Source organism: Anolis sagrei, chromosome 5 (assembly GCF_037176765.1).
Source record: "Anolis sagrei isolate rAnoSag1 chromosome 5, rAnoSag1.mat, whole genome shotgun sequence".
Lineage (NCBI taxonomy): Eukaryota > Metazoa > Chordata > Lepidosauria > Squamata > Dactyloidae > Anolis > Anolis sagrei.
Window position 1 is genome coordinate 162,462,763 of NC_090025.1, and position 25,790 is coordinate 162,488,552.

The following is a 25,790-nucleotide window of genomic DNA, read 5'->3' on the forward strand; positions in this document are numbered from 1 at the left end:
AATGGTTCGAATATTTAGCAGATTTCATGTTCCAGGACTACATCCATAAAAAGAGAACCAAATGTACAACACACAGAATTAAGAAGTGGAATCTGAAATGAGGTAGATTGATAGAATAAAAGGAAAAGGAAAATACAAAGAATTGAATCATACTCTCTCTGTGATTGATCAGTTAAAATAATATTTGAATGAAGGAAAGTACTGTTCCCAGAGGTTGGGGGGAGAAGGGGGATGGGAATAATATTGTTAGATACAAGTGGGAAATAAATGCAGAATCATCAGTGTTAAGAAAATTAAGTTAAATTACCTGTGTTTAGAATAAAAAATGTTATAAGTCATAGCTGACATATTATTTAGCAGAGAGCCCCTGGGGTGTTTTGCACCTCTCAAAACAAAAGATGATCAAATCATGAATGTAAATAATGCATGTCTGAATGACTTAGGAAAGTTAGGAATTCATAAGAAATGAATTCCTTGTTGTTGTGCTAAATCCTCCAGTCAGTTCAGGTAAGTTATTTGAGCAGAACCATGAACAAGACATAATGATGATTAAGTGAAAATGAAATTAAAATTGAACAAGAAGCCAAACAATGTAATGAGTATAATAATAAGTAAGAAAGCGTAGTGACAAGGAGCTAATAATGAAGAATTAAGAAATGTAGGAGGAAAGGTAGAAGGATTGATTTAAATATTTAATTAGGATGAGTGTTAAAAACGACCGTATATGAGATGACATTTAAAACAAATCTGACATCTAACAAATGGAGTTACCTGACCATTGGTGATATTGGCAGGGGTTGATAGAAACTGAAGTTCAAGTTCAGGAAATAATTACAGTTTCACCATTTTTTCCCCTTAAAACATATCTGTCAATTGTTTCCTGAAAGGCAAATATCATCTCTGTCCTGTGGGTCCCCAGATGTTTTGGACTTAAACTCCCAGAAATCTGGCTGGGATTTCTGGGAGTTGTAGGCCAAAACACCTGGGGACCCACAGGTTGAGAACCACTGGTCTATGACAATATCTCCTGGTTAAGTCCAAAATGCTAATCCTAAACCCATTAAGCTTAACAGTGAATTTTTATTTTTTACATTATCTTTAAATTTTACAAGGATATTCTTCAAGTTGTATTTTGGTTCAATGGTTAGTTTTGTGTTCTTCTTTAGTTTTACTTTAATTTTTGGTATTATCAATTCATTGTGCCACAGTTTGATCTTGATCTTGTCTTTTTCCAGAAAGAATTATCTAGACTGATTTCTATTTTGCCATCAGATGATGTCTATGTATACAGATGCATTATTGGTTACTTGAATATGTTTGCAATAAACTGTTGGCCTCAAAAGTTCAGTCAGTCACGCTTTCATTTTGTTATCCTAGGCCGAATATTCCTACATTCTTTGATCCTGCTCTGTTTCCTACTTTTTCATGTCAATTGCCTAAGATTGTTAGAGTATTTGTAGTTTCTGTATATTATCTGAAAGACATTGAAGAAGCTGTCAGGATAGAATCGACTCCTTTGAAATGTGATGATTGAGGAGAGTTCTAAAAATGCCACAGACCACTAAAAAAGGTGGATCCAAGAGCAAATAAAGTCTGATCTCCTACTGGAATCCAAAATGAAAAAAGTGAGTGTATTGTACTTTGGACACATTTTTAAATGACACTCCTCACTGGAAAATATGGTAATGCTCTGTAAATTAGTAGGCAGTAGGAACAAGGAAACTTTCACTATATATAAAGAAAGCTGTTATCCTAGGTTTATAAAACCTGAGCAGGCCTACTAATAACAGGATCTTTGGGAGCCTTCTCATTCAGAAGGTCGCTGCAAGTTGAAGTCTTGATGCCGCGTAACAACAATGGTTTCAAAATCAGAGCATATGAGTATCATCTGGTAATTGTTAAGCTCCACAGTTAGCATCCAATTATCTTTGTCAGCTTTTTTATTGTTATTACTATTTATAGCCTAGTGTCTTGAATGTTGCTTTGCTTACTGGTTTATTGAAATTACAGGCTGCTTCTTAACTAAAGCTCTTGAAGTAACTATAATACTAAGTATTATTTCTCCATCTCCTAATTCCCTCTTTGCAAGGTTCTGTCTCATATTAAATGAAAAACACAACAAAGTGCTTTCTGCAGCTCTGCAGCTGATAATTTAACAGGTTGATGAACAAGGCAGGCAACTGTTTTTAACATAGCTTCCCTCCACCTGCATGAAATGATTTTCCTAGTATAAGGGAAGAATGCTTGTATTGCATATCACATAAAGGGGGCAGTGCACAGTTAATTCGCTGTTCTGAACACAACAGCCAGAGATAGCTTTTGAAAGTCATTTCAGTTTTAAACTATAGTTTCAGTTGTAAAGTAATATGTGTAATATGAGGCTTCTATTTAAAAACACAGATTGAAATGTTCTTGACTGTGCACAACACAGCATTGTTTGTTGGATTCTGGCTGCTTTGTCTACTGCAATAGTTCCCAGCCTTTGGTCCTTCAGGTGTTTTGGACTTCAGCTCCTACAGTTCCTAACAGCTGGTAAGCTGGCTGAGATTTCTGGGAGTTGAAGTCCAATACACCTGGAAGACCAAAGGTTGAGTACCACTGGTCTACTGCATTGAGAGCTGTAGAGGGGGAACCTGTTGTGAACAATATTTGGGCTGGGGGAGAGAAAAGAAAAATATAGAGAAATAAGGGGGATTTAAAATATTGGCTTAGAAATGGAGATGTCCAACACCCCAGAGTTGGACATGACTAGACATCATGTCAGGGGACATGTCAGGGGAAAACCTTTTCCTTTACTAAAATATTGACTGGTGTGGAGAGAGTGACTAGAGAATTATCTTATGCCTTGCATGGCATAGTGATTTGGGTGCTGGATTAGAATCCTGGAGACCAGAGTTTGAATTCATGTTCAGCAGTGGAAATCCACTGGGTGGCTTTGGATAACACACACACAGTCTCAGAAGGCCCTAAGGCAACCCTCCCTCTGGACAAACCATGCCAAGAAAAACCCCGTGACAGGTTCACTTTAGGGTTATCAGTTAAAAATGACTTGAGGCATAATGATTCTTAAATTTGAGGCCAACCAATAAAACAAGAAGGAAGTAGTTCACACAAAGGAAGAAGAACATGGAATTCACTGCTCTGGAAGTTATGATGTCCATCAGCACGGGCTGTTCCTTTAAGGCAGGCCGGCACAACCTGTGACCCTCCAGGTGTTTGGTACTCCAATTCCCAGATACCCTGGTCAGCTTGTCCAATGGTCAGGATTTATGGGAGCTGAAGTACAAAACATTTGGAGGGCCACAGGTTATGCGGACTCTAAGGGAACATGAAAATGATAGTGAAAGTTAGCTAAGGGGAACCTCTGGAGTGGTGAACTAAAATTGGCACATTAGATCCTGCCCATATTAGCAGCTGAACAATTATTTGAAAATGAATTCCTTTTATTTTTCCTATGTATAATAGCAATTTGAATACCAAGCAAAAGTTTCTCTTTTCTTCCTCTTTCAATTTTTATTGGTAATCATATTTCTCACTCACATGATGTACTTCACAGTCTCAAGTCACTGCTGTCGACAAAGTATCCTTTTAACTGTCAGTTTTGTCAACATTTACCCAGATAATGTACTGTGTCTGACTAAATCTGACTGATCAAAGGAAAAGAAGTGTCATTAATAGCAGGAAAATACTGATATTTCAGTTCTGTCTTAAATATGCAGCATCTAGTCTTGCAAACAAAACATGGTAGTTGTAGGATTTGGTCTTGATAAAAAGGTAGTGTGCTAGGCCGAGAGAGAGAGAGAGCTTTCCTCGATATAGTATTAACCCAGACGTGTCCAATTGCTCATTTCAACTAGATTGGAGCCACTAAATCAATGGGGACTTGTTAAGTTAACATTTAGGTTCTATTGATTCAGTTTGTGGACTTTAGTTCGCAGTAGCAATTGGTTTCAGACTTCATTGTGTGCAAATCATCACATTCATTTGCTCAGATGGACTGCAAGAGAAGACTTTATCCTATACAGTTAAAAAGCAAAATCACTTTTCCTTGATAAAGAGTTTCCTCAAAAGATATCCATCTGTACAGCTGGCTTTTTTGCCCTTTGTGTTTTCTCTATGGCTGTAATTAATCCTCTTTACACAATGTTTTTTTCCTAATGGAAGCAGGAAAGAGTAAATTAGGGAATGATATACTGGGAATGTATCCAGCACAATATGCTCTTAATTCTACATAGCACCGCTAATTGCTTACCATTAGTAAACACATTTTACTAAGAAATTATTAAAGAACAGTTGTAGGAATAATCTTTTAACATCATGATGCATAAATAATAAACTCTGTACTGGTGTGAAGAAAATTGCCTTTCTTATTCCATTCCATTTGCTGTGAAATATCAAATATGATGCTGACAATCCACTGAATAGTTCAGCCTTAATCCTTGTTTTCCCTTAAAACTAATGATTCCCCAAATACACTTGTTCCTTCATCAAATTTCACAGTGTCAGTCACCTAATCCTTATGTTAATACCTGAACATTTATCAGACTTTAATGTTATTTTCTCAAAAATGAATTCCCTATTCTGTGTAAACCTATATCCTAAAATAAAGCAACAAATTTTGTTGTTGTTGTTCAAGCGGGAAATGTGTTATTGCTAGAGTTAACTCATATATACTCAATCTTTTCCTAGTGACTAGTGACATTTTAAAAGGCCTGTGGGTCTTTGCCTCATACACATTACTCCTCTTCTCCCATATGGAGATGATCAAAAGCTTCTATGTCCCATTTTAAACAAAGTTCATGATGTCCAAATTAATAGGAGTGATTTTGTTTAAACTGCAGCTTCAGAAATAAGACAAGGTCTGAAACCAATGGCCTGAATCTAGTTGTTAGTCCCAACTCCAATGTACGGTATTTGTATATATATATATAATAAGCCATATACTACAATATAAAGGTATCAAAAACTGATCAGGATTCCAAGAGCTACAGTCCACCTGGCCTTTTATCTCCCAGTAAAGTGTCATTGCTCTTACCTCTTACTTGCTCAGCCTGAGTCAGGGGAATGTAGATCTCTCTAACATTCCTAAGAACCAAAGATCATGCCGAAGCCAGTTTCGCAGAACAGGGCATGGACTTGGTTTTCCACTCTTCCTGCACCCCAGACTTCCCATACAATTCATCTGCTTCGCTCTGAAGAAGAAAGGACTGTCTGGTTTCAAAGTGGCTCTCAAAATGAGTTCTCTCAATACATTTAGCTTCTGTATTGCTGAACAAAGATTGCCCAATTCACGTTTGTAGACATTCTATTTATTGATTGATTATTTATTTACAGTATTTATATACCGCCTTTCTCACCCCTGGGGGGACTCAAAGCAGTTTACACATAAATAATGGCAAAATTCAATGCCTTACATTGGGCACCGATACGATGCCAATACAAACAATTACAATAGTAAAACCACAATTAAACATAAATCATAATTAAAACAATGCATCAACAAGCATTAAAACAATAAAACAGTCTCGTCAGTCGAATTGCCGTTCTAGTCCATGTCCCTCTAAAATGCTGCTTACATCAACTGTAGGAATGCCTGGTCCCAGAATCATGATTGTAATGTTTTACTAAAAGCCAGGAGGGAAGGAGTGGATCTTACCTCATTTGGGAGTGTGTTCCATAGGCGGGGAGCCACAGCCGAGAAGGCCCTGTCTCTCGTCCCCGCCAGACGCATTTGTGCTGTTGACAGGAGCGAGAGCAGGGCCTCCCCGGATGATCTTAGATTACGAGGTGGAGCTACATTGGCTGCCTTTTGAAGGGCATGTCCTTGGCTGGAATATGTAAAGTTGAGACCTGGTGGCAGCCTTTGATTTTTTTTCTCCTACTATGGGACAGATGCAAGATCAAAGACTGATGCTGCCTTTGGAAGAACTATGCTATATTCTTTTCTTGAATGTGGCATTTTTTGATGGCCGTGCTGTATTCTTCTTGGGCATGACACTCCCTCCTCCTCTGGTTAGTTCCTTGCTAGTCCCTCATTTGTATGAGTCACAGAGACCATGAAGGAGGACAGGTTGCTTAATTGTAGTACTTTGTATGATCATCTGAAAACTCACACAACCTCTGCACATCTTCCCATTGCCTATTCTTTGCTTCTTGGATGCTATTGCTTGGGCATCCATGAACAGAGGGTTTAGATGGGGGGGGGGGGGGGGGGAGTGCATGCAGGATAGGTGTGCAGGAAGCAGATGGGCAAATGCCTAGCAGCCTATGTAATAGCACTAGAGATTTCTGAATTATACATGGCATTAGTGCAGATAACTCATTTATGTGAGTTCACAGATGAATTACAGTTACAGATAAGGAAGCTGTTCTTATGTTTCTATCAAAATAGGTGCCAGTCTCTTTGTGGTTATCTAACATGGCAAACTATTATTTGCTTTTTTGAGAGTTCAGACTTCAGGTCAGGTTACTCTATTTGTTCAATCCCTTTAACAACTACAATTGGACTTTTGCTGTTGCCATCAGTAACTGGATATAACAGTGTGGAAAGGCAAAACAACAGGCAATGTTTAGAATTGGTTCAAAAGATGTGGTTTAAACAGCACCAAATACAGTTTGCCCTTAGCTACAGCTGTGGTTAGAGTGAGTCTAACCAGTTCAAGCACTTCTCTTGACAGCTGTTGTTTTTCTATAACAAAAAAAGCCTGGTTTTGCTAAACTATCTATACACTGAAAATGTCTCCCACTATTTGTAACCTTTTCAAGAGTAGATACCATTTAGTGTATGTGAAACAAATTTTGTGTCGGAATTGTATTACTTGTGCATGTTGGCTCTCATACAACAAAGAAATCTTTGAATAGGTACAATTTGTGTTAGAGAGAAAATAAATGTAATTTTTGCCTTCACCATAGTGGACCAAAACAATATTTCACATGTTATTTTTCATATGTACACCTGAATAGATTGCAATGTCTGGAAATATATGATGTATGCTTTAGGGCAGTGATTCTCAATCCGTGGGTCCCCAGATGTTTTGGCCTTCAACTCCCAGAAACCTTAACAACTGGTAAACTGGCTGGGATTTCTGGGAGTTGTAGGCCAAAAGACCTGGGGACCCACAAGTTGAGAACCTGCTTTAGGGAGTCATGGCTTACTTACTTCATGTATAAGGTATATTGGGATTATTTGATTATGCAGGGTGAAAAGTGAAATACAGGAATACAATGATTAATCTAACCTTAGGAAATTCATTGTAGCCTTCTTAAGGCAGTAGAGGAGTGTTAGCTGAAATATTGACCTAGCATATCAGATTGTTTGAAAAACATTTTTAAATCACAATAAGTAGATTTTGTTTTTTTCTTCTTCAGTTTTTCTGTTTTGGGATCTTTTATTTTTCTCTGACTCCCCATAGGCAAAGATAACAATCATCATCTTCATCGGCGATCCCTCATGTCCGAGTATGCTTGCCTTCCAAGTGTAGTTGGGTCCATAGTTAACTTCAGAGACCTATTCTTGACCTACATGTTCTTTCACAGTGAGGACATTGATTTCCAGGTGGAAGGCAGTCCCAGTCAGGGATGGCTTAATTCGCCTTCCTCTTGACATGTTTCTCCCTTTCACTCTTCATTCATGCCTCTTCAAATTCCATAGCACTGTTGGCAATAGCTAACATCCAGTTAAAATGCTCAAGTGCCTGGGTTTCTGGGTTTTTGGTGTTTATTACACAGTTTTTAAGGTTAGCTTTAAGCCCATCTTTAAATCTCTTTTCCTGTCCACAGCATTCCGTTTTCCGTTCTTGAATAGGGAGTACAGTAACTGCTTTGGGAGACAATGATTGGGCATTCAGACAGTGAAGTTGATGGTGAAGGATCATTGCTTCAATGCTGGTGGTCTTTGCTTTTTCCAGAATGCAGAAGATATTTGCAGGATTTTTCGAAGGCAACACTGATGGAATTGTTCCAGAAGTTGAATGTGACGTCTGTACATGGTCTACATTTGGCAGGCATATAACAGGGTTGGGAGGACAACAGCTTTATAAACAAGCATCTTGGTACGCCTATGAATGTCTTGATTCTCAAACACTCTCGGCTTCATTTGAAAAAAATGCTGCATTCACAGAGCTGAGATGGTGTTGCATTTCAGTGTCGATATGATGTAGAGAGGTGGCTACATTTCCGCCAAGGTAGCAGAAATTGTCAACATTTTCTAATGTATTTCTGGCATTGGAAAGGCATTGGCTGGTGCCTGCTGAAAGAGCACTTGGTTTCTCGATGTTCAGTGAGAGGCCAAGCTTTTCATATGCTACTGCAAAAGCGTTTAGAGTCACTTGAAGGTCTTATTCTGAATAAGCAAAGATTACATTATCATTATCATCAGCATATTGGAATTCTTGCAAGGATTTTCCCAGCGGAGGTTAGAAAAGAGATATGCCAATAGTTTCCACAGCCTGTTCTTTCCCCCTTTTTGAAAAAGGTGATGATGGAGGCATCCATGAAGTCTGCTGGCATTTTGTCAGTTGCCCACAATTTTTGAATTGGACTTGTTGTGTCAGCTTAGCTCCACCCTCTTTAAAGATTTCAGCAGGTATCCCATCAGGTCTGATGGCTTTGTTATTTTTTAGTCAATTGATGTTTTTGCTGACTTCCTCCAAAGTAGACAGTGCTGCAAGCGCATCCCTGGTTTGTTGTTGCAGAATTTGCAACAGAATATCAGAATTTGCAACAGAATATCTGCTATGTTAGAGCTGTGGTTAAAGAGGTTGTGGTAGTGCTGTTTCCAACATAGTGCAATTGATTTTTTATCCTTCAAAAGTTGGATTTCATCTGATGAACGTAGAGGGTGTATGCCATGATTTGTTGGGCCATAGGTTACCTTTGTGATATAAAGAGTCCCTGTGTACCATGGACATCTGCAAAGTGTTGGATTTCTTAAGACTTTTTTGCCCACCAGATATTATCTGGTCCTTTTTTGGACCTCAGCTTTTGCACTGGTGTAGATCTTTTTCTTGGCAGCACAGTTGGTATCTCTCTACCATATTTGGAAGGCTTCCCTTTTCATATCAATATTGTTCTATTCAAATTATACACAATAGCATTTTAAAATGGCTACAAATAATTAGTAATGCATAGTGGCTATTAACAGAACATAAGCTTAAAACACAGAAAATATTTGTTTACATAATATTTTTCCAATAGCAAACTGAAAGTAAATGTTACAAACATTGTGTGTTTTTGGTGTCATTTTGTAACAAAACAAGATCATTGACTTTGTGGAGTTTTGTGGTAGTCTGGAAGAGAAGTGATTAGGCTAGGTCTCTTGCTGCTCTTCAGTCTGTGTATAAAACTAAATAGAAAAGATCTAGCTGAGCTGAGTGGCAAGATAACTTCTCATTCTTGCCAGAACCGTAAAAGGTTCTGTAAAAGACTGTGCCAAGGGCTATGTGTTCTCATTCTTTTGTGTCTGGCTGCATGGAAACCACTTCAGAACAGTAACTTAACAGGTCTGGAAACAATGATGCCCATGCAGTATAGATCTTGGGATTCAGCAAAGAAAGAATTTGTTTCAAACTAGGCTGTGTCAGATGCTTTTGTACCAAAGATCCACCCCTAACAGAAATAATTTTTAATCATTCATTGCAGACACAAGATATTTATTTCTGTTGTAGGCCCTCAAACCTCATAGTGAAGCTGTTCTGGTGACCTTTCTGGATGCTACTGGAATTGAGATAGCATGCCCTCAGTGTTCAAACGGAATATTTTGTAGGGGTATTTGATATCTCCAGGGTCCATATGAATAAACCTGTGGGACCAAGCATGTATTAAAATAATTTAATTATCTACAACATTGGGGTGTGTAATCTGTTCACAATTACATCTCAAAATTATGAAAAGATTCAACCTGTCAGCCAAATTGCCAAGAGAACTGGCAGCATGGAAGAAGAAGAGATCAGATGATATGCATATGATATAAAGATTAGCTGTCAAAATGCTGTAAAAATGAATCAGGAAACTGAGATTATGCAGCATTCTGGTGAAGTATCCAGGCCTAAAAATTAATAGAAATAAATCAGAATTAATTGAACTGCACTTCATTGGACAATTCAAGCTGTGACTTAATAACTAAATATATACTAGAGTGCTTTCAAAAATAGTTAAGTGGATGTATTGTTTGTGAATAATTATGGAGCAGTTACAAATAATATATAAGTGAACATAGAAAATAAGAAAGCATTTGATCCAGACCTCCTTTTTATCATATTTTGTGGCGGCTGAAAACCAAACAAGAAATGTGCTATTGGTTTGGAAGTTGAATTGGCCAGACTATTCTGTGTGAGGTTGCACTGTCCTTAAAAAGCTAGGACTACAGTTTAGGAAGGTCTCCAGAACCTAATCTTTTGTTAGGTTCTTCAACATCACACATGACCAGGAATGGTTGAACTAATGTACCAGCAGCAAGCATACATTCTTGGTATAATCAGATTTGGATAGGCTTTGGTTTCTTTTCAGTTGAACTATAGCAGTGTGTGTGTATGTGTGCATGCAGCGGGTACACGCACATGTGTGCAATGTGCATTGGCTGTGCCACAAATCTCCTGCCACACATATGCACTCGCCGCCACACACCTGCCACCTCCTCTCACACATCCTCACCACTATCACATACACACATTTGCTACTGCTAAGGCATGCATGCACGTGTGTCACATGGTGGCAGCTACAAGGACCAGGAAAAAGACTTGGCATATTGGACTTGGCCTGCGGGCCTTAGTTTGGGAACTCCTGATTTGAGCCCTAAATAGATTGGGACCTGGCTACATTTCTTCTTCCATGTGAATATTCATGTCCTCTAATCTTTACTGTGTTGTGTGTCCTGTTAATACTAAATATTAAAGTTAAAGAAATATTAAAGTTAAGAGCTATTTTTAAAGGAATGTAGCTATAAAAGTAGCTGTATTGTTGGAACTTAATACTATAGCTATAATTACTTTTAAAATATTTTTCCGAGCACTTCTTCCAAGGCAGAATTGTTAACAATGTTTGAGGGTGCTTTCTTGGTGATAGAGACTGCTGCATTGAATTTCTTGCATCAGGATATTAGATCAGTGTTTCTTAAACTGTGCTCCTCCAGATGTTTTGGACTTCAGCTCCCACAATTCCTAATAGCTGGTAAGCTGGATGGGATTTATGGGAGAAGAGTTTGAGAAACACTGCATTAGATCATCAGTATATAGAGAGAGGTATGCATGTTAAAAGTCCCAGTGTGTTGCAGTGCTTGGATACAACTCTGGAGCCCAGAGTGGAAATTCCTGCTGGGCCATGAAAACTCACTGATATACCCTCGGCAAGCTATATTCATTTGGTCTCAGAAGGAGGCAACCCCCCTCTGAATAAATATTGCCAAGAAAACCTTGTAATAGGCTCACCCTAGGATAACCATAATTTGGAAATAGCTTGAAGGTGGTAATAATAATAGAACCTTTCAATACAGGTTCTTCAATAGTAGAACCTTTGACAATACAGTAGAACCTTTTTTGGCAGTTAAATTTAGTCACAAGGAAATCTTGGAAGTTTCTTTAATGTTAGCTTACTAATATACCGCAAAGTTACACATAAAGAAAACACAGGGAATTTCTCAGTTTTCATTCCCAAAATACCACCCTGTCAGCTCCTGAAAGTTTTTCTGCCCAGCCTTCTGGTCTTACAGGAGACCCCGGTGGCATAATGGGTTAAACCTTTTGAGTGTGGTGTGTCAAAATTCGCCAAAAAACCAAGCACAATTCGGGCGGTGTGTCACTTCAAGAAAAAACCCATAATATCGCAATATTTAGTTTTAAAAAACAATATATATATAATTGTAATATATAACTATATTTAATAAACCAAAAACTAATTATATAACGTGCCTGCTTAGTGACTTTTTTGTTCATCCATCAGTTGGTTTCTTTTGTTGGTCTTGATATTATTTAAGTTGTGTGGGGTGCCGTGAACTAAAATAACTGAGGGGAGGGAGAATTCTTTAAGTAACCTGCCTAATAGTAACTTTTTGTTGCTGAATTTCATTATCTTTAGTCTTATCTTTCGGTATCTTTAGAAAAATCTTTTGGGTAGCAAATCATTTTTAAAATTTAAATACTTTGCAATTTTAATTCCCTGCTCATTATTTTGAATGCCACATGACATTTTACTTTCCATCTCTTTTCTTAGTGTGGCTTTCAATCAGTTATTTCTACTTGACTAATTTCTACTTTTCTTCTGCAACAGGACTTGATAGTCTTCAGTGAGGATGAGTCTTCCTCTCCTGCTGTGCAATCAACATTTTCTCCTAAAGCCTCTAGAGAGAAATTGGCAACAGGTACAAAGGGAGCAGCCTTTCACTTTTGGATCACAAATACCTAACAAATGTAAAGGAGGATTTGTAGGGTAATGCTTTTCAAGTTTAAATAGCTTGTGGTGGGAAGGAAATGTCAAGTTCTAAAATATCTTGGGATCCTTGTCTAGCTTGGGGTTCTAACTGTTGTTTCTTCTGAAGAAATATGTGGTTAGTTATAAGCATGTTAATTGGGGGGGGGGGGGGGAGTATAATGTGGCATGTTTGATTTTAAAATTTTGCAAACCAGTCTGCAATTAATTAGAGCAGTTGTCCTCAAGTTGTTTTGGACTTCAGATCTCAGGAAACTTAGCCAATTTGGTGAATTGTCAGGAATTCTGGGAGCTGAAGTCCTAAAACTTCCACAACCAAATATTGGGAGCCACTGTATTAGAACCTTCTATTATAATCTTTGAATGTGAAGTCACCAAAAGATTGATAAAAGAAAATGCTTTGGCACGTTTTTGTTTTTTCTGATGTCGATGTTACTATCCCAGATGGCTTAGTACATTCTCTAGGACATTACAAACTGTTGCCTTATATACAATCAATATAATATCAAAGCCATATAGGATCTCAGTTGCAAGGAAAATAAGCTGGAAAAAAGTTAATTTCACTTTTACATCATAAAATTTGTCCTTAGCCACGAGATCTCAGAGATAAGAAAAAGAACTGATTTTTTATCACCACCTTTCTTCTCCTGCTTGTTTTTACTTAAAAACACATAGTGTTAGGTAGGAAATATTTATACACTTATCTAATTAGAGTTTAAACCACATTTTGGCACTTACATTTTCTGAACTACACATATTAGAGTTCACTACACATTTTAGAGTGAAACTATATACAGTACTACCACAATTATTAAAGGTAAAGGTTTCCCCTTGACATTAAGTCTAGTCGTGCCTGACTCTGGGGAGTGGTGCTCATCTCCATTTCTAAGTCTGTAGATACCTCCAAGGTCATGTGGCCGGCATGACTGCATGGAATACTGTTACATTCCTGCTGGAGTGGTACCTACTGATCTACTCACACCTGCATGTTTTCGAACTGCTAGATTGGTGAAACTTGGCGCTAACAGCAGGAGCTTACCTTGCTCCTCGGATTTGAAACACTGACCTTTCAGTCAGCAAGTTCAGCAACTCAGCGGTTTAACCTGCTGCACCACCAGGGGCTCCAGAATTATTATTTGATGGTTATTTCTTGGAGGTAGACGTGACTATAGAGGTGTGTGGAATTTGCAGTAATTAAATTAGAAAAGTGAAGATGTGAAACTGTTAACATTGTGAGCCATCTAAAAATATTATTATAATAGTCCCGAAAAAGGTAAGATGAATATAAGGCAGACTCTATTCTGCTCTCTCAGATCAGATCTTGCATATGGATCACAAGATTTGATAATGTCCATTCATATTATCACTGATCATGAATATAGCAGCATTATCGGGGAATCTACTTCTCTTATCTTTGGAGGTTTTAAACAGAGGTTGGATGGCCATTTGTCAGGGGTACTTTGATTTTGCTCTCCCTGCATGAAAGGGGATTGGACTTGATGGGACATATGGTGTCTTCCAATTCTATGATTCTACAGAATGGGCGTGAGCCACCCCAAACACAACAAAAAAATTCCATTAGCTTTTGTAGAAACTAGGCTAAATTTTGGTGGTAAAGTATATTTCAGTATGTTGATTGAATTTATGAAACCTTTCCTTTCCACCCCTCAGTTTGTGTAAGAAAATACGTAAAACTATTTATAGCAAAAGTAGTTAAAACCAGAAGTGAAGGGTAGGACCCAAATATTTTGGCCACACACTTTACTACTGTTGTATCCAAAGTTAGAATGTTCCTTCTTATATTGCTCTTATCTTTAACGTTGCTATACAACCTAAGGAGTTTATTCATTAGCCCTATCCTCTGAATTGTTGTGCACTAGTTCCCTCACCCATATCGAGACTTAAATTATGCTGTTGTTGATTTTGATGCTTGTTTTATATTTTGTTATAATGTTGTTTTATGTTGTTTTAAATTGATGTTATGCATTCTAATGTGCTACGTTTAACTCTGTTGATTGGGCTTGGCCTCATATAAGCCGCCCTGAGTCCCTTCGGGGAGATGGAGGCGGGGTATAAAAATAAAATTATTATTATTATAAGGGTAGTGGCTTTTCAGTGCTGTTGGGCTAGCTCATAGAGAGGCATGACAGAATAAAAAGGTCTTACTCAGTCCCAAGATGATCCAAGTTGGAGTCACAGTGGTGAGCTTCTCTGGGCCAAGAGGGCATTCCACAGAAATGCTCACGGAAATCATCAGCTTAGTCTAAAGATGTTCTCTTGTATCAGATTACTTCCTACATGTGCAGCATTCTCAGAGGGAACTGAGCTCTGTGGTAGATTGATTCTATTGCATACATTAAGAAAAAAATAAACTAGAAAGAAGTCAATATATTGTTCTGCCAACAAGATATCTCTGATGATTTCTTTCTGTGGCTACACATAACAGAGTACTTGCTTGATCCAATCAAGAGAGATCAATACTGTGAAAGAATAAGGAGAATAGCATCTCTTTTTTTCTTCTACAAACATGCACTTGGAACCATTGAAGCTTTGTGTGCCTAATTCTGTGTTAGAATTTTGCAACTTCTGTTTTTAAATTTTTAAAATGTGTTTGTGTATGTGACTCTCAAGACTGAATTGTCTTCAGTCATTTTAGTGCAATTTGTAATTATAATTACTGAAACATAATTGCATCTGTTTTGAAGAATGTTTACTCTTGCATTTTTTAAAAAATTAGTAATTCATCTTTTTCCTCCTTAAAACTCCAGAGGTTTAATTTTAAGATCTTTGCTGGTTTTATATTCTTATGAGACCTCTTTTAACAAAGTATGTGGACAAAAATCCATAATTGATTATAGCCAAAGAGGTCACTAGCTTGCTTTCTAGAGATCTTTCAGACTGTAGTTCAGATGGTGAAAACATCCTTTATTTTGTCAGCAGGAACAGCTTTGGAAGGTTAGGTAGACTGTGAAAAATGATAAAATAGTGAAACTATATAGTAACATCATTATACATTGTGCTTTAAACAAAAAAAGTTATTTCCCCTCAGGTTTATAATCTAGTTCAGACATGAACAAAAGAAAAAAGGGATGGCAGTATGAGAGGGGATTAAGTCAAGCAGATACTATCCTCTCCTCTCCTTCTCAGGCCAGTGACATTAGGGATGGAGAAAGGGCATTTTATCTGCTTCCCATTACTCTACATATTCATGTCTAAGTCTAGCAATTTTAACTAAAAATCACCTACCAAAACTTGAGTTGACTTATCCACAGGTCAATGTGAATATTTGTTCCTTAACTCTTATCAGAAAGTAACCAAGATGAAAGCTTAGCCTACCCTGGAAAAATCTAAAAGAAATACTGATATTTTCTATGCTATAACACTGGTTCTGGCCTTTTTGAATGCCTGGGTGAGAAAATGTTGGTGGTGGCCAAGGGCCACTGGCCCTGAGGTGGTAAAGGTGCATTCTCTTTTAACAAATGATCTTAGACTTATCCACAAAGCATATCAAAATCCATAATTTTAGTCCCAAAAAACTGCCCTCAGCTTATACATGAGGTCAATATGTACATATATTGGGGGGAGAACAACAAAACAGATAATGTTGTTTCCATTTGCTGTCAAGTCAACTTCAATTTATGTTGGCTCCTGTGTGGAAAAGAAGTTAGGGCTTGTGTTGTTGGATGTCTGACTGGGAGATGTTCCTCCTCTGCATGTCACTTGCCAATACACACAACCAATTTCATTCCCATTCCTTTTGAAAAAAATGGCTTGCATACAAAGGCAGTGCCAAGATATTTTGATTGTGATATACAGTCATACATGTTGTTCTGGAGAGAGGCTCCTTGTTTCTTACAAACTTGTTTGCTTATGACAAATTAAGCTCACAATCATAGTTTGAGTTATAAAGGCATTTGTCTTTCATCTCTGAAGAAAGGAACACTGGCTCTAGACTCAAAAAAATACCCTTAGTGATCAAAATATGCCATACAGTCATATGGTTCCTAAGTCTGCTTCTTTCATTCCTTTTCTTGTACTCAGTTTTTGGTTTTCATTTAAATAACTGAAGGATACCTGAGAATTTCTGTGCTTTGTCTTTGTAGGATTGCAAAGAGGAACACTCACAAATATGTCCCCTTTGTATACCTCTTCAAATACCCCATTGACTGATAAGTCTAAGCAGAAGGCTTAAGGGCAGGTTGAAGGAAACGTTTTGACTGAAAAGTAGAATATATAGTTTGTCCTCTCCCAAAGTTAGGAAGTCAGTGGGAAATAATTGAACCCAATCCTTTAACAAGCAGCTTTGTTCATCTCAAGCTTAGCATTTGGCTTGAAGCAACTCCCTGAATCTGACACTTGGGTAGTAAGTCAGGTATATGGATCTTTAATGTCAGACATTTCCAGCTGTCATTCCTCTCTTCCCTGCTGTGTCTGCATACAGCCAAATGCTTTATCATTTTTGAAGATTTTTTTTACCCAGTTTGAGATTTGCACTGTATAATAAAGCTACTGAATAAAATTGGTATGGGGATTTCTGGGAAGAAAACCTCCTCTTGGTGATTAGCATTTAAATAGGACAGATAGCCATTAAGGGCTGCATTCATCAAATCAGTGTTCAGCTTGAGCAAGACAAATTTGAATACAATACTATTATAGTGCATAATTACGTATATTTAAGAGCAGTTACACAAAGTGATGCTAACTAGTCACATGAAACTAGACTTGAAATAACAAGCTTTTTTCAGGTCAAATTCAAGTCATAGTGGCAAAGATTTATGGAAGATGACATTTAAAATAGCTAGAGAACATTTTTGTATTTATGCTGCTATTGCCCCCAGCATATGCACATCTAATCATATAAATGTTTCAACACACACACACAATCAAGGAAGCTTTTCCAAAAGAGATTTTTCATTTCTTAAAAGCTGATATGCCTATTTAGTTACTAATACTTTCAATTTACTTGTTTCAAAAGGGTTGATGTGCAGGCAAGGGAACTACCATCCCAACATCACTCCTGTATGCTGCTGACATTGTGTCTTTTCAGAGTCCAAGTATTTTTAGGATTTACTGTAAATTTGTAACAGGTGCTTTATCATGCACATATTACACAGTCCCAACCAATACATAGAGTCTTCAGAGCCTAAAAAGAAAAGTTAATAAAGTATATTCTTAAAAAACATGCTTCTCAATAGACCAGTTCATCACATCTGTATACAGTGAAGGGCTGCTTCTATATAACTACGTATGGGAGCCAGCAAAATGAACAATGTATGTTGGGATCAGTGCATAAGATCATTGATACACTGCTCATAAGATCATTGATTCATGCTCAAGTGGGAAGGGCTGATGCACATAGGAACATTCTTGCCAGTGTCTTATTATGCATTTCACTAACAATATTTCTTAGTGTGTCTGCTATGTATAAATGATAGAGGATTCCAGCTGTGTAATTGTATGGAAAACATTAAATTGACATTTCAATTAATAATAACAGAGTATCTGATCAACAGCTAGCAGAGCAACAAAGTAAACAGAAGATGTTCAATGGATTGTCGCAGGCTTTCATGCCCAGAATCACTAGGTTGTTGTAGGTTTTTCAGGCTGTATAGCCATGTTCTAGAAGCATTCTGTTCTGAGGTTTTGCCTTCATCTCACAACCTCTGAGGATGCATGGCATAGATGCAGACAACACATCAGGGCAGAATGCATCTAGAACATAGCCACACAGTCTGAAAAACCTACAATAACCCAAAGTAAACAGAAATTGGGCAGTAGATTGAGGGACGTAAATCCATAATAGTTGGTACATAGATTTTAGGTGTAATGAGTCATTGTGAGATTATCATAATTGATATTTTGAGTATGGTAGATAGGACCATAAGGAAGGCTGAGTGAAGGAAGATGGATGCTTTTGAACTGTGGTGTTGGAGGAAAATTCTGAGAGTGACATGGACCACGAGGAGATCCAACCAGTCCATACTTCAGGAAATAAAACCCGACTGCTCACTGGAGGGAAAGATATTAGAGGCAAAGATGAAGTACTTTGGCCACATAATGAGAAGCCAGGAAAGCTTAGAGAAGACAATGATGCTGGGGAAAATGGAAGGAAAAAGGAAGAGGGGCCGGCCAAGGGCAAGATGGATGGATGTGATTGGCTTGAGCCTTGAGGTGACTGGCTTGACTCTGAAGGAGCTGGGGGTGGTGACAGTTGACAGGGAGCTCTGGAATTGGCTGATCCATGAAGTCACGAAGAGTCGGAAGTGACTAAATGAATAAACAACATGATAAATAGTAAGGGGAGATTTGTTTATACATAAATATATTAAATGGCTACCAAATTGTCACAAATGTATACTTTTCTATGTGCATGTGCTCTTTAATTGTGAATAAGAGTGTTTTTTCAAAGAGTGCCCATTTTCACAGGAAAAGAAACAAGCCCTAGATAAAACTGGGATAAAGAATGGGATTGAGATGTAAACTTCTTACTGGAATCCTAATGCATTACACAGTCCACTATGTTTACAATCTGGGTACGACACTCCTCACATTCCCTTTATAAATAACAATGATAACTCACTTCTCCCCATGAATCGGAGCAGGGAACAACAACAATATATTAAAATACATGCAATCAATTGGAAACACATAACTTAGTTTAGGAACTTCTCATTTTAATGGCATTTAACAGCATTAGAGACTCTTTCAACTGTATTCCTGCTGTTTTCTGGATATTTTATGCAGATTTTTATGTATTTATCTTGTTTTCTTTGATTGCCTTCTTTTCTTGTATTCGAGGAGGTCGGATTTTTTTATAGTCACCTTAATGTCATTTGGCAATAAAGTAGGATGTAATCATTAAAACAAACAAAGCATTACATTTTAAAACTAAAAGTTATTGCTCATTACATAATGTTTATTATTTTTCAGATACTGCTTTGAGTCCTTCAGAAAGAAATTCATTACCTGTGCAAAAGAGGGATTCATGCAGAAAGTCAAAGAGTTCTGTTCTTTCCAGAGTTATGCTGAAAACTCCACCGAGGAGGCAGTCAAGTGTACAAACACACATGGGAGGGACAATGTTATATGATGTATGGTCATCAAGCCCAGAGGACATTAACAAGCAACAGGTCTCCAAAACAGATGTTCCCCGTACTGGTGTTTCTGTTGAGACCATTTACAAGTCTCCTACCTTTCAGACCTTTGATCCTTTGGCAGATAATACAATTAATACCACAAAATCAGCTCCACCTTCTGTACAGTTCTCTGGACCCAATGAAGTCAGCCTGCAAAATGCCCACTACCTCATACCAGCTGCTGGACAGATAGCTGACTTGAGAATTCATCCCACAACACGGCCAGGTGAGCTTGTGGTTTCAAGGTAGCCCATAGAAAAATGTATCTATTGGTTTTTCATCGCATTTCTACTTTGTAACTAATATAAAAAGATGATTTTGTGATATTGTTCAGGAAGCAGGATTCAACATCATCTAGAACAGTGGTTCTCAACCTCTGGTCCTTCAGATATTTCAATTTGTTTATGTTGACTGGGGCTTCTGGTAGCGGAACTCCACATTTGGAGGACTGAAGGTTTAAAACAAAGTGTTTTGATACTTTTAGGGACTAGCTGTCACCTCTAATAAATGCTTACATAACAATCTATTTGTATAGTTGATATAATACTTAAATGGGAGCCAGGTGAACATTATTACAGGCAGGTTAAATGACTCCTTTCTAAAGCTACACAATAAACACCTTAACAGTTGTCAAGGTGAAACATAAGGGAGAGGCAAGGTGACTGTAGAGAGTATTTGTCAGCTTTTAAAAGCACTTGAAAATAGCTCCATGGTTCTGCATTTTAACTGAGTTTAATATTGCTGGAAGAAGTTGGATAACTAGCTAGTTCTTATACAAATGATTCAGATAGAGGCTCCTTACTGATGAAACCTAGTCTGCATGATGAGCTGAATATGACAAAAGGTTTAATCTGTGTTGTGTAATTTCAGATATCCTATTTATTTTGGGTAAATGCATATAGGATGTGGGAAATAATCCTTGCTCATGCCTTTTGTGTTGTATACATATATGTGATGCTAGGCATATGCCTATATATATACACTTTTGTGCTCAGAGAACTGATTACTGCAATCTTTCCATTTAGGACAGTGGTTCTCAATGTGTGGGTGCCCAGGTATTTTGGCCTACGACACCTAGAAATCCCAGCCAGTTTACCAGCTGTTAGAATTTCTGGGAGTTGAAGGCCAAAATATCTGGGGACCCACAGGTTGAGAACCACTACTTTAGGGCCTGTTCCGAGCTAGAATACTTTAATCCCTTCTCACAATTTGTAGATGTGAATTCTGTGATCTGTTTACTCTTAGTAGGAAAATGGGCATGTGGACTTAATTAATTGCCCAGTAAGCAATAACCTTGTTTCCAAATTCAGTATTTTGGCCCATGAGAGGAAAAACATTAGGATAATGGACATGGTTTGGTTACTTACACATTCATGTTATTAAACAGTTGCTTTATTATAATTAATTTAAACACCTTAGTCAGGACAAATATTTTTGTGCTGGATAGTCCTCCTTGTATTCTAGCAGACTGCTCTCATGTGTGTTGGACAAATTAGACACAATGTTACAGTGGTTTTGGCAGAAAATTGAGCATTGTGGAACATTTTAATGGCTTTGGAGGTAATAGAACACAGGGGTTTGAAATTAATCAAAATGGTACATTTTTGTGATGGTTTGATTTATTTTTTATTTGATTAAAATTGGGAGGAATCAAGGGCTTTGTGGGCTTCCAGAAAGGTGTAACATGGTGTGTGTGTGTGTGTGTGGGTATGTGTCTCAGGTGTGCCCCATGGCTTTCACTGACATGAAATAGCTATTTTCTGTATCACTTTGCCTTAAGAGGATCCCTCTATGCCAATGTTTCCTTAGCCTTAGTTTGTTCAGATTTTTGAGCATTAATATTAAATACCATCAAGTGAAGAAATGGAATTAAGGAAGTAAAGCCTATCTCCATTTATTTTATATTCAGTGAAAATATTCTGAATTTTCAGGTACTATGGCCACCCTGAAAAAATTGTTACTAAAAAAATATATTGTTCACAAGTTCTGGAAATGTAAAGGATTTTTCTTCTTTGATACAAGGAATAATAGAGCAGTTAGGTATCGTCATACTCTGGCCTTCATGGTCCCAATCACTCCCAGTAGTATTACGCTTACAGAAAAATACTGAAGTCAGAGCTGCTGCTTTGGCGGGCTTCTTGCTCATTCTGCTGAGTGGAGCTGCAGCTGCTTCACCAAAATCCTCCTCTTATGGCACCACTAGTTTCAAGACTCACATTGATGATGTAGTGGGACTAAATTGTATATATTGTTGTTAGTGACAGAACTGATTCTTTTGATTGCTGATCACTGTTCTTCACGTGGAGCCTGATTTATTTGTTGCACTGTTAGTACCACCCCCCCCCCCCAAAAAAAAAACAAAGACAAAAAACCTTGCTTTCCTTCAGAAAAAAGTACACTCACGTCCATGTTCTGTGTTGATTGTTTTGGTGCACTTATTAAGGATTATTGATAAGGGCTGCACTTTTAAAGGGTCTAAAACCTTTGAAACAGTCTGTCTTTTACATTTTAAACCAACAGAAGAGCTGATATTTTCAATGAAAGCTGAAGTAATTTATAATGTTTTTAACTACTATTTCTACCAGTAGGTGGGTTTATTATATGTCCCCTTCTGTTTATTCCATGAATGTAATTTAGGGTTGAGTTATGGGTTGCTTCCTGTTCTGGGTGACCAGGATCAGCAATGAGAAGCACAGTTCTTAGAAATAATTTAGGGAATTTAGGAAAATAAAATATGATCAGGTCTGAGCATTCTGATATTTCAAGGCAAGTTTTCAATGGCTTTTTCTTGAACATGCATATCCAATAAGCTCAATAGTAAAGCTCCATCTATAACAAGATCCAATAAATAAACAAGTAGACCTGGTTTTCTTAAACTGCAGGTACCATTGTGGACTGGATGCCATCTTTTACTTTAATTGAACAGCATAAATTAAGATATGTACATTTATTTTCATCAAAAAGTCAATGATATTAAGAATGATATTATAAAATTATGTATTTTTTTCTATAAATTTTAGGCTCCTCCAGTTCTGTTGGAACGTCTTCTTCCTTTTCTACTTTTTCTCCTGCGTCCGCAGTTCCGAACAACACACCACAGCCCCATTGTGGTCCCCATGGATCACCTTATTTATCTTCACCACAAGGAGTTTCTTGTCTTTATTTTAAAGATCTTAAGGAAAGGATTGCAGAGTCCTTTTCTCCTTGCCCAGCATCTGATGCCGATGATAGTAGTATCTTAAGTCAACATCTTGATAATTCAAAAAGAATTGATGGATTTAGAAGCAGAACATTTCGTGCCACTGGTGAGAGCTGGCAAAACAACATAATGCAAGAGACATCTTCTTCACCAGCTCCTGGCACACCTCCTTCTGCGAATCGTCTTGAGGAAGACCTACTTTATATGAGTGCTGAACCAAAATGTATAGCCATTTTGGAAGAGATTAAAAACACAGTTTGCGGACTAAGAGGAGACTTCTGCAGTGCAACCCAGGAGCTGCGTATTATTAGTAATGAGTTGACAAATATGGTGGCTTCTGTTCAAAATATGAACCAATTTATTGTCGCTCTCCAGTCTGATATACATGAGTCTGCCCTAATATAGTTATCCCAATGGCCACTTCATTAAAGTGCCAGAAATTGTTTCTGTGTTGTGCCTCAGTAATCTGCTTTACATTGCACATCATATCTCCTAGTTTAGAGTTCAAATGAAAAGGGATAGAAATACATATATGTATAAACAAAAATGTAAACACAAATACATATACATACACATGTTAAATTTTTGTTATCAAAAATAAATAGTTGTTTGTATCATTTAATGTAGTTAACCTTTTAAAAAGAAAATTGTTGATTTTGATTAGGTGAATATTTGAAATCTGCATGTCCAAGCTAAACTTAAAATGAATAAAGCATTAATCTCAAAAGACCCAAAGAACAATTAAATACATTTTTGGCAAAACCAGTCCCCATATAGTCGTCTTGGATGTCTTCACACAACTTAAAATTCCACACTATCCATGAAGCTATTCAAAGGGGCAGTGTTTAGCACGACAGTGGCTACTTGTGCTTAGTATTAAGGGGCTTGAAATAGAGCTGTGCACAGTGCTCCTTTGAGACAAACAATTGTACAAGAAAGCTACCTGGCAGCTCTGAAGTCATGGAAACACAGTAACCCTGCCTCATTGATTTCAGATTCTCTACTGTGGGGAGCAATAGCGGAAATGCCAGTAGAACTGTACTCTCTGATTTCAAGTGACAGTTTAAATGCTATCTGATAAAGAACTTAGGGAACAAAAAACAAACAAAAAGACTTGTGAGAAATGCATGTACAGTGTTAAAAAGTGTAGATGGAAATGGCACATACTAATGGGAAAAGCGAGGTCTAATCTTAGTGATCCTGTCTGGAGGTTGATAGAGATGACTACAGAATCTGCACTTCCCCAAGCAGTGAGAGGTTTCTAGACAAGGACTACTTAGCTTTGGGTTTCTTTGAGGAAAAAAAAAATCTGGAACATCACAATCATTTTGCAATTACTTTGTTTGTTTGTTTTTAAAGTATTCAAGAAGACTATGTGTTGATGCAACGAGCAGGCAAACTCTTACAAGGAAGGAAATAGGGTTTCCTACCTTGTAATAGTGCTTGAGAAAGTTGCTTTTCGGATTACTGCTCACCACTGACTGTATGGCCTGCAAGATTCTGGGAGATACACTCAAAGGAAAGAAACATGTCCCATGATTTGAATCCTTCTAATGATGCCACTGGGACGGTATTGTATTGTGACCTCCTGATGTGGGTGGGGTGATCTATACTAAACATCTGCATTGGTGGCAAAAAACTGTTGGGGAAGGAATCAAAAGGGGGAAATAAGCCTCTTCTGTTTTGCTGATTTTTAATGTATGACTCTCCACAACGTTACAAGTTTCATCCACAAAAAAGACCTCGGTTCAAAAATAATTTCTTATGGATTTATTCACATAAACCAGAGGTGGAAAAAGTGGAATTCCCAAATTGGCAGGGAAATTGACTTAATCACTTCTTGTCTCCTTTAAGCTGAAAGTGGTCTAGGGCCTTCACAAAGACTGGTGACATTGCCTCCAAATTCCCTCAAATGGTTTTGGGGGACAGTGGAAGAGGGTGCAGATCATTAAGTTTCATGGAGGAGCAGAGGAGGGAGGCAATACAGCTCTCTAACCATTGATATTTGCCCAACCCTGCCATAGACATTAGCTGAATATTTTAGTTTTAGCAGTTTGCTTGGCAAAGGAATCAGCAGGCTAGTAGACCCTACAGCAAAATTTAAAACATGCACAAACTATTGTAGGCAGTGGACGGTGCCCTTACTCCAACCCAAACTTTTCTTCACTGTTGTCAAAAATGAAACAATTTGGCTTTCCTTTTTAAATTTCACATGGGAAGATTCATAGGAGGAATTCTTTTGTCGCTTCCACTTCATTTTCTAAAATTGTAGTTTCAATGGCTGCCATCCATTGAAGCTCTTCTTTCTTTTTGGCAGCAGACAGTGTTTTTTTTGTTTTGTTTTGTTTTTTACATATCTTCTTGACAATATCTCTGGCTTCGGTCCAGTTTTTCTGGTTTCCAGTCAATGAGACTTAATAGTACAAATTCATTTGATATTATTTTGAAATTATGTGGGGATGTTCTCCTGGTTTTAGTTTTTCTTTAGTTTTAATTTGGATACTAGCAAGTTCATGGTCTGTGCCACCATCTGCTCCTGGTCTTATTTTTGCAGAGAGAATGGAGTTTCCAATTATGTGGTCTTACTTCATTTCTATATTGTCCACCAGACACTGGCACTGTTTCCTGTAGCTTTTTGGGTTACTTGAGGAAGCCACAATGAATGAACCTCTGAACACATCAACAGCTGAACGTCCTTTCAACTTGAGTCATTAGTGACCACAGTACTCATAGTTGTCCTCTACTTTACCCCAGCTGAGTGCCATCTTTCCTAGGAGTCTTAAGTTCTGGTGCTCTCCTCTATTTCATTTTGGATTGTTTCATCGCAGGGATTTCATGGCAAAAGACATACGAAAGGGATTTACCATGCCTCCTCCTTCACAGTTCTAACAAGTGTTAGCTATGGTGTCACTGCCCTTATTTCAGAGGCTCTACCCACAGCATAGTTTCCTTCACAGTTGCTCTTGTCTCACAGGAACATAACATTCCCACCACTGCTATTAAATGTCAGTACTGTGTCTATTAAAATTCTCTAC

General features: G+C 37.7%; 1 protein-coding gene across 1 annotated transcript in view; it reads left to right on the top strand.

The window, feature by feature from the left end:
• ENTHD1 (ENTH domain containing 1) overlaps positions 1-23,252 on the top strand; it is a 40,088-nt gene extending 16,836 nt beyond the window's left edge. The window contains exons 5-7 of the mRNA XM_067468393.1: positions 12,262-12,352; positions 19,351-19,782; positions 22,577-23,252. Of these exons, the coding sequence (XP_067324494.1) occupies positions 12,262-12,352; positions 19,351-19,782; positions 22,577-23,160 (1,107 nt within the window). The 3' untranslated portion in view covers positions 23,161-23,252. The remainder of the gene's footprint in view (positions 1-12,261; positions 12,353-19,350; positions 19,783-22,576) is intronic.
• The last annotated feature ends 2,538 nt before the right edge of the window (positions 23,253-25,790 follow it).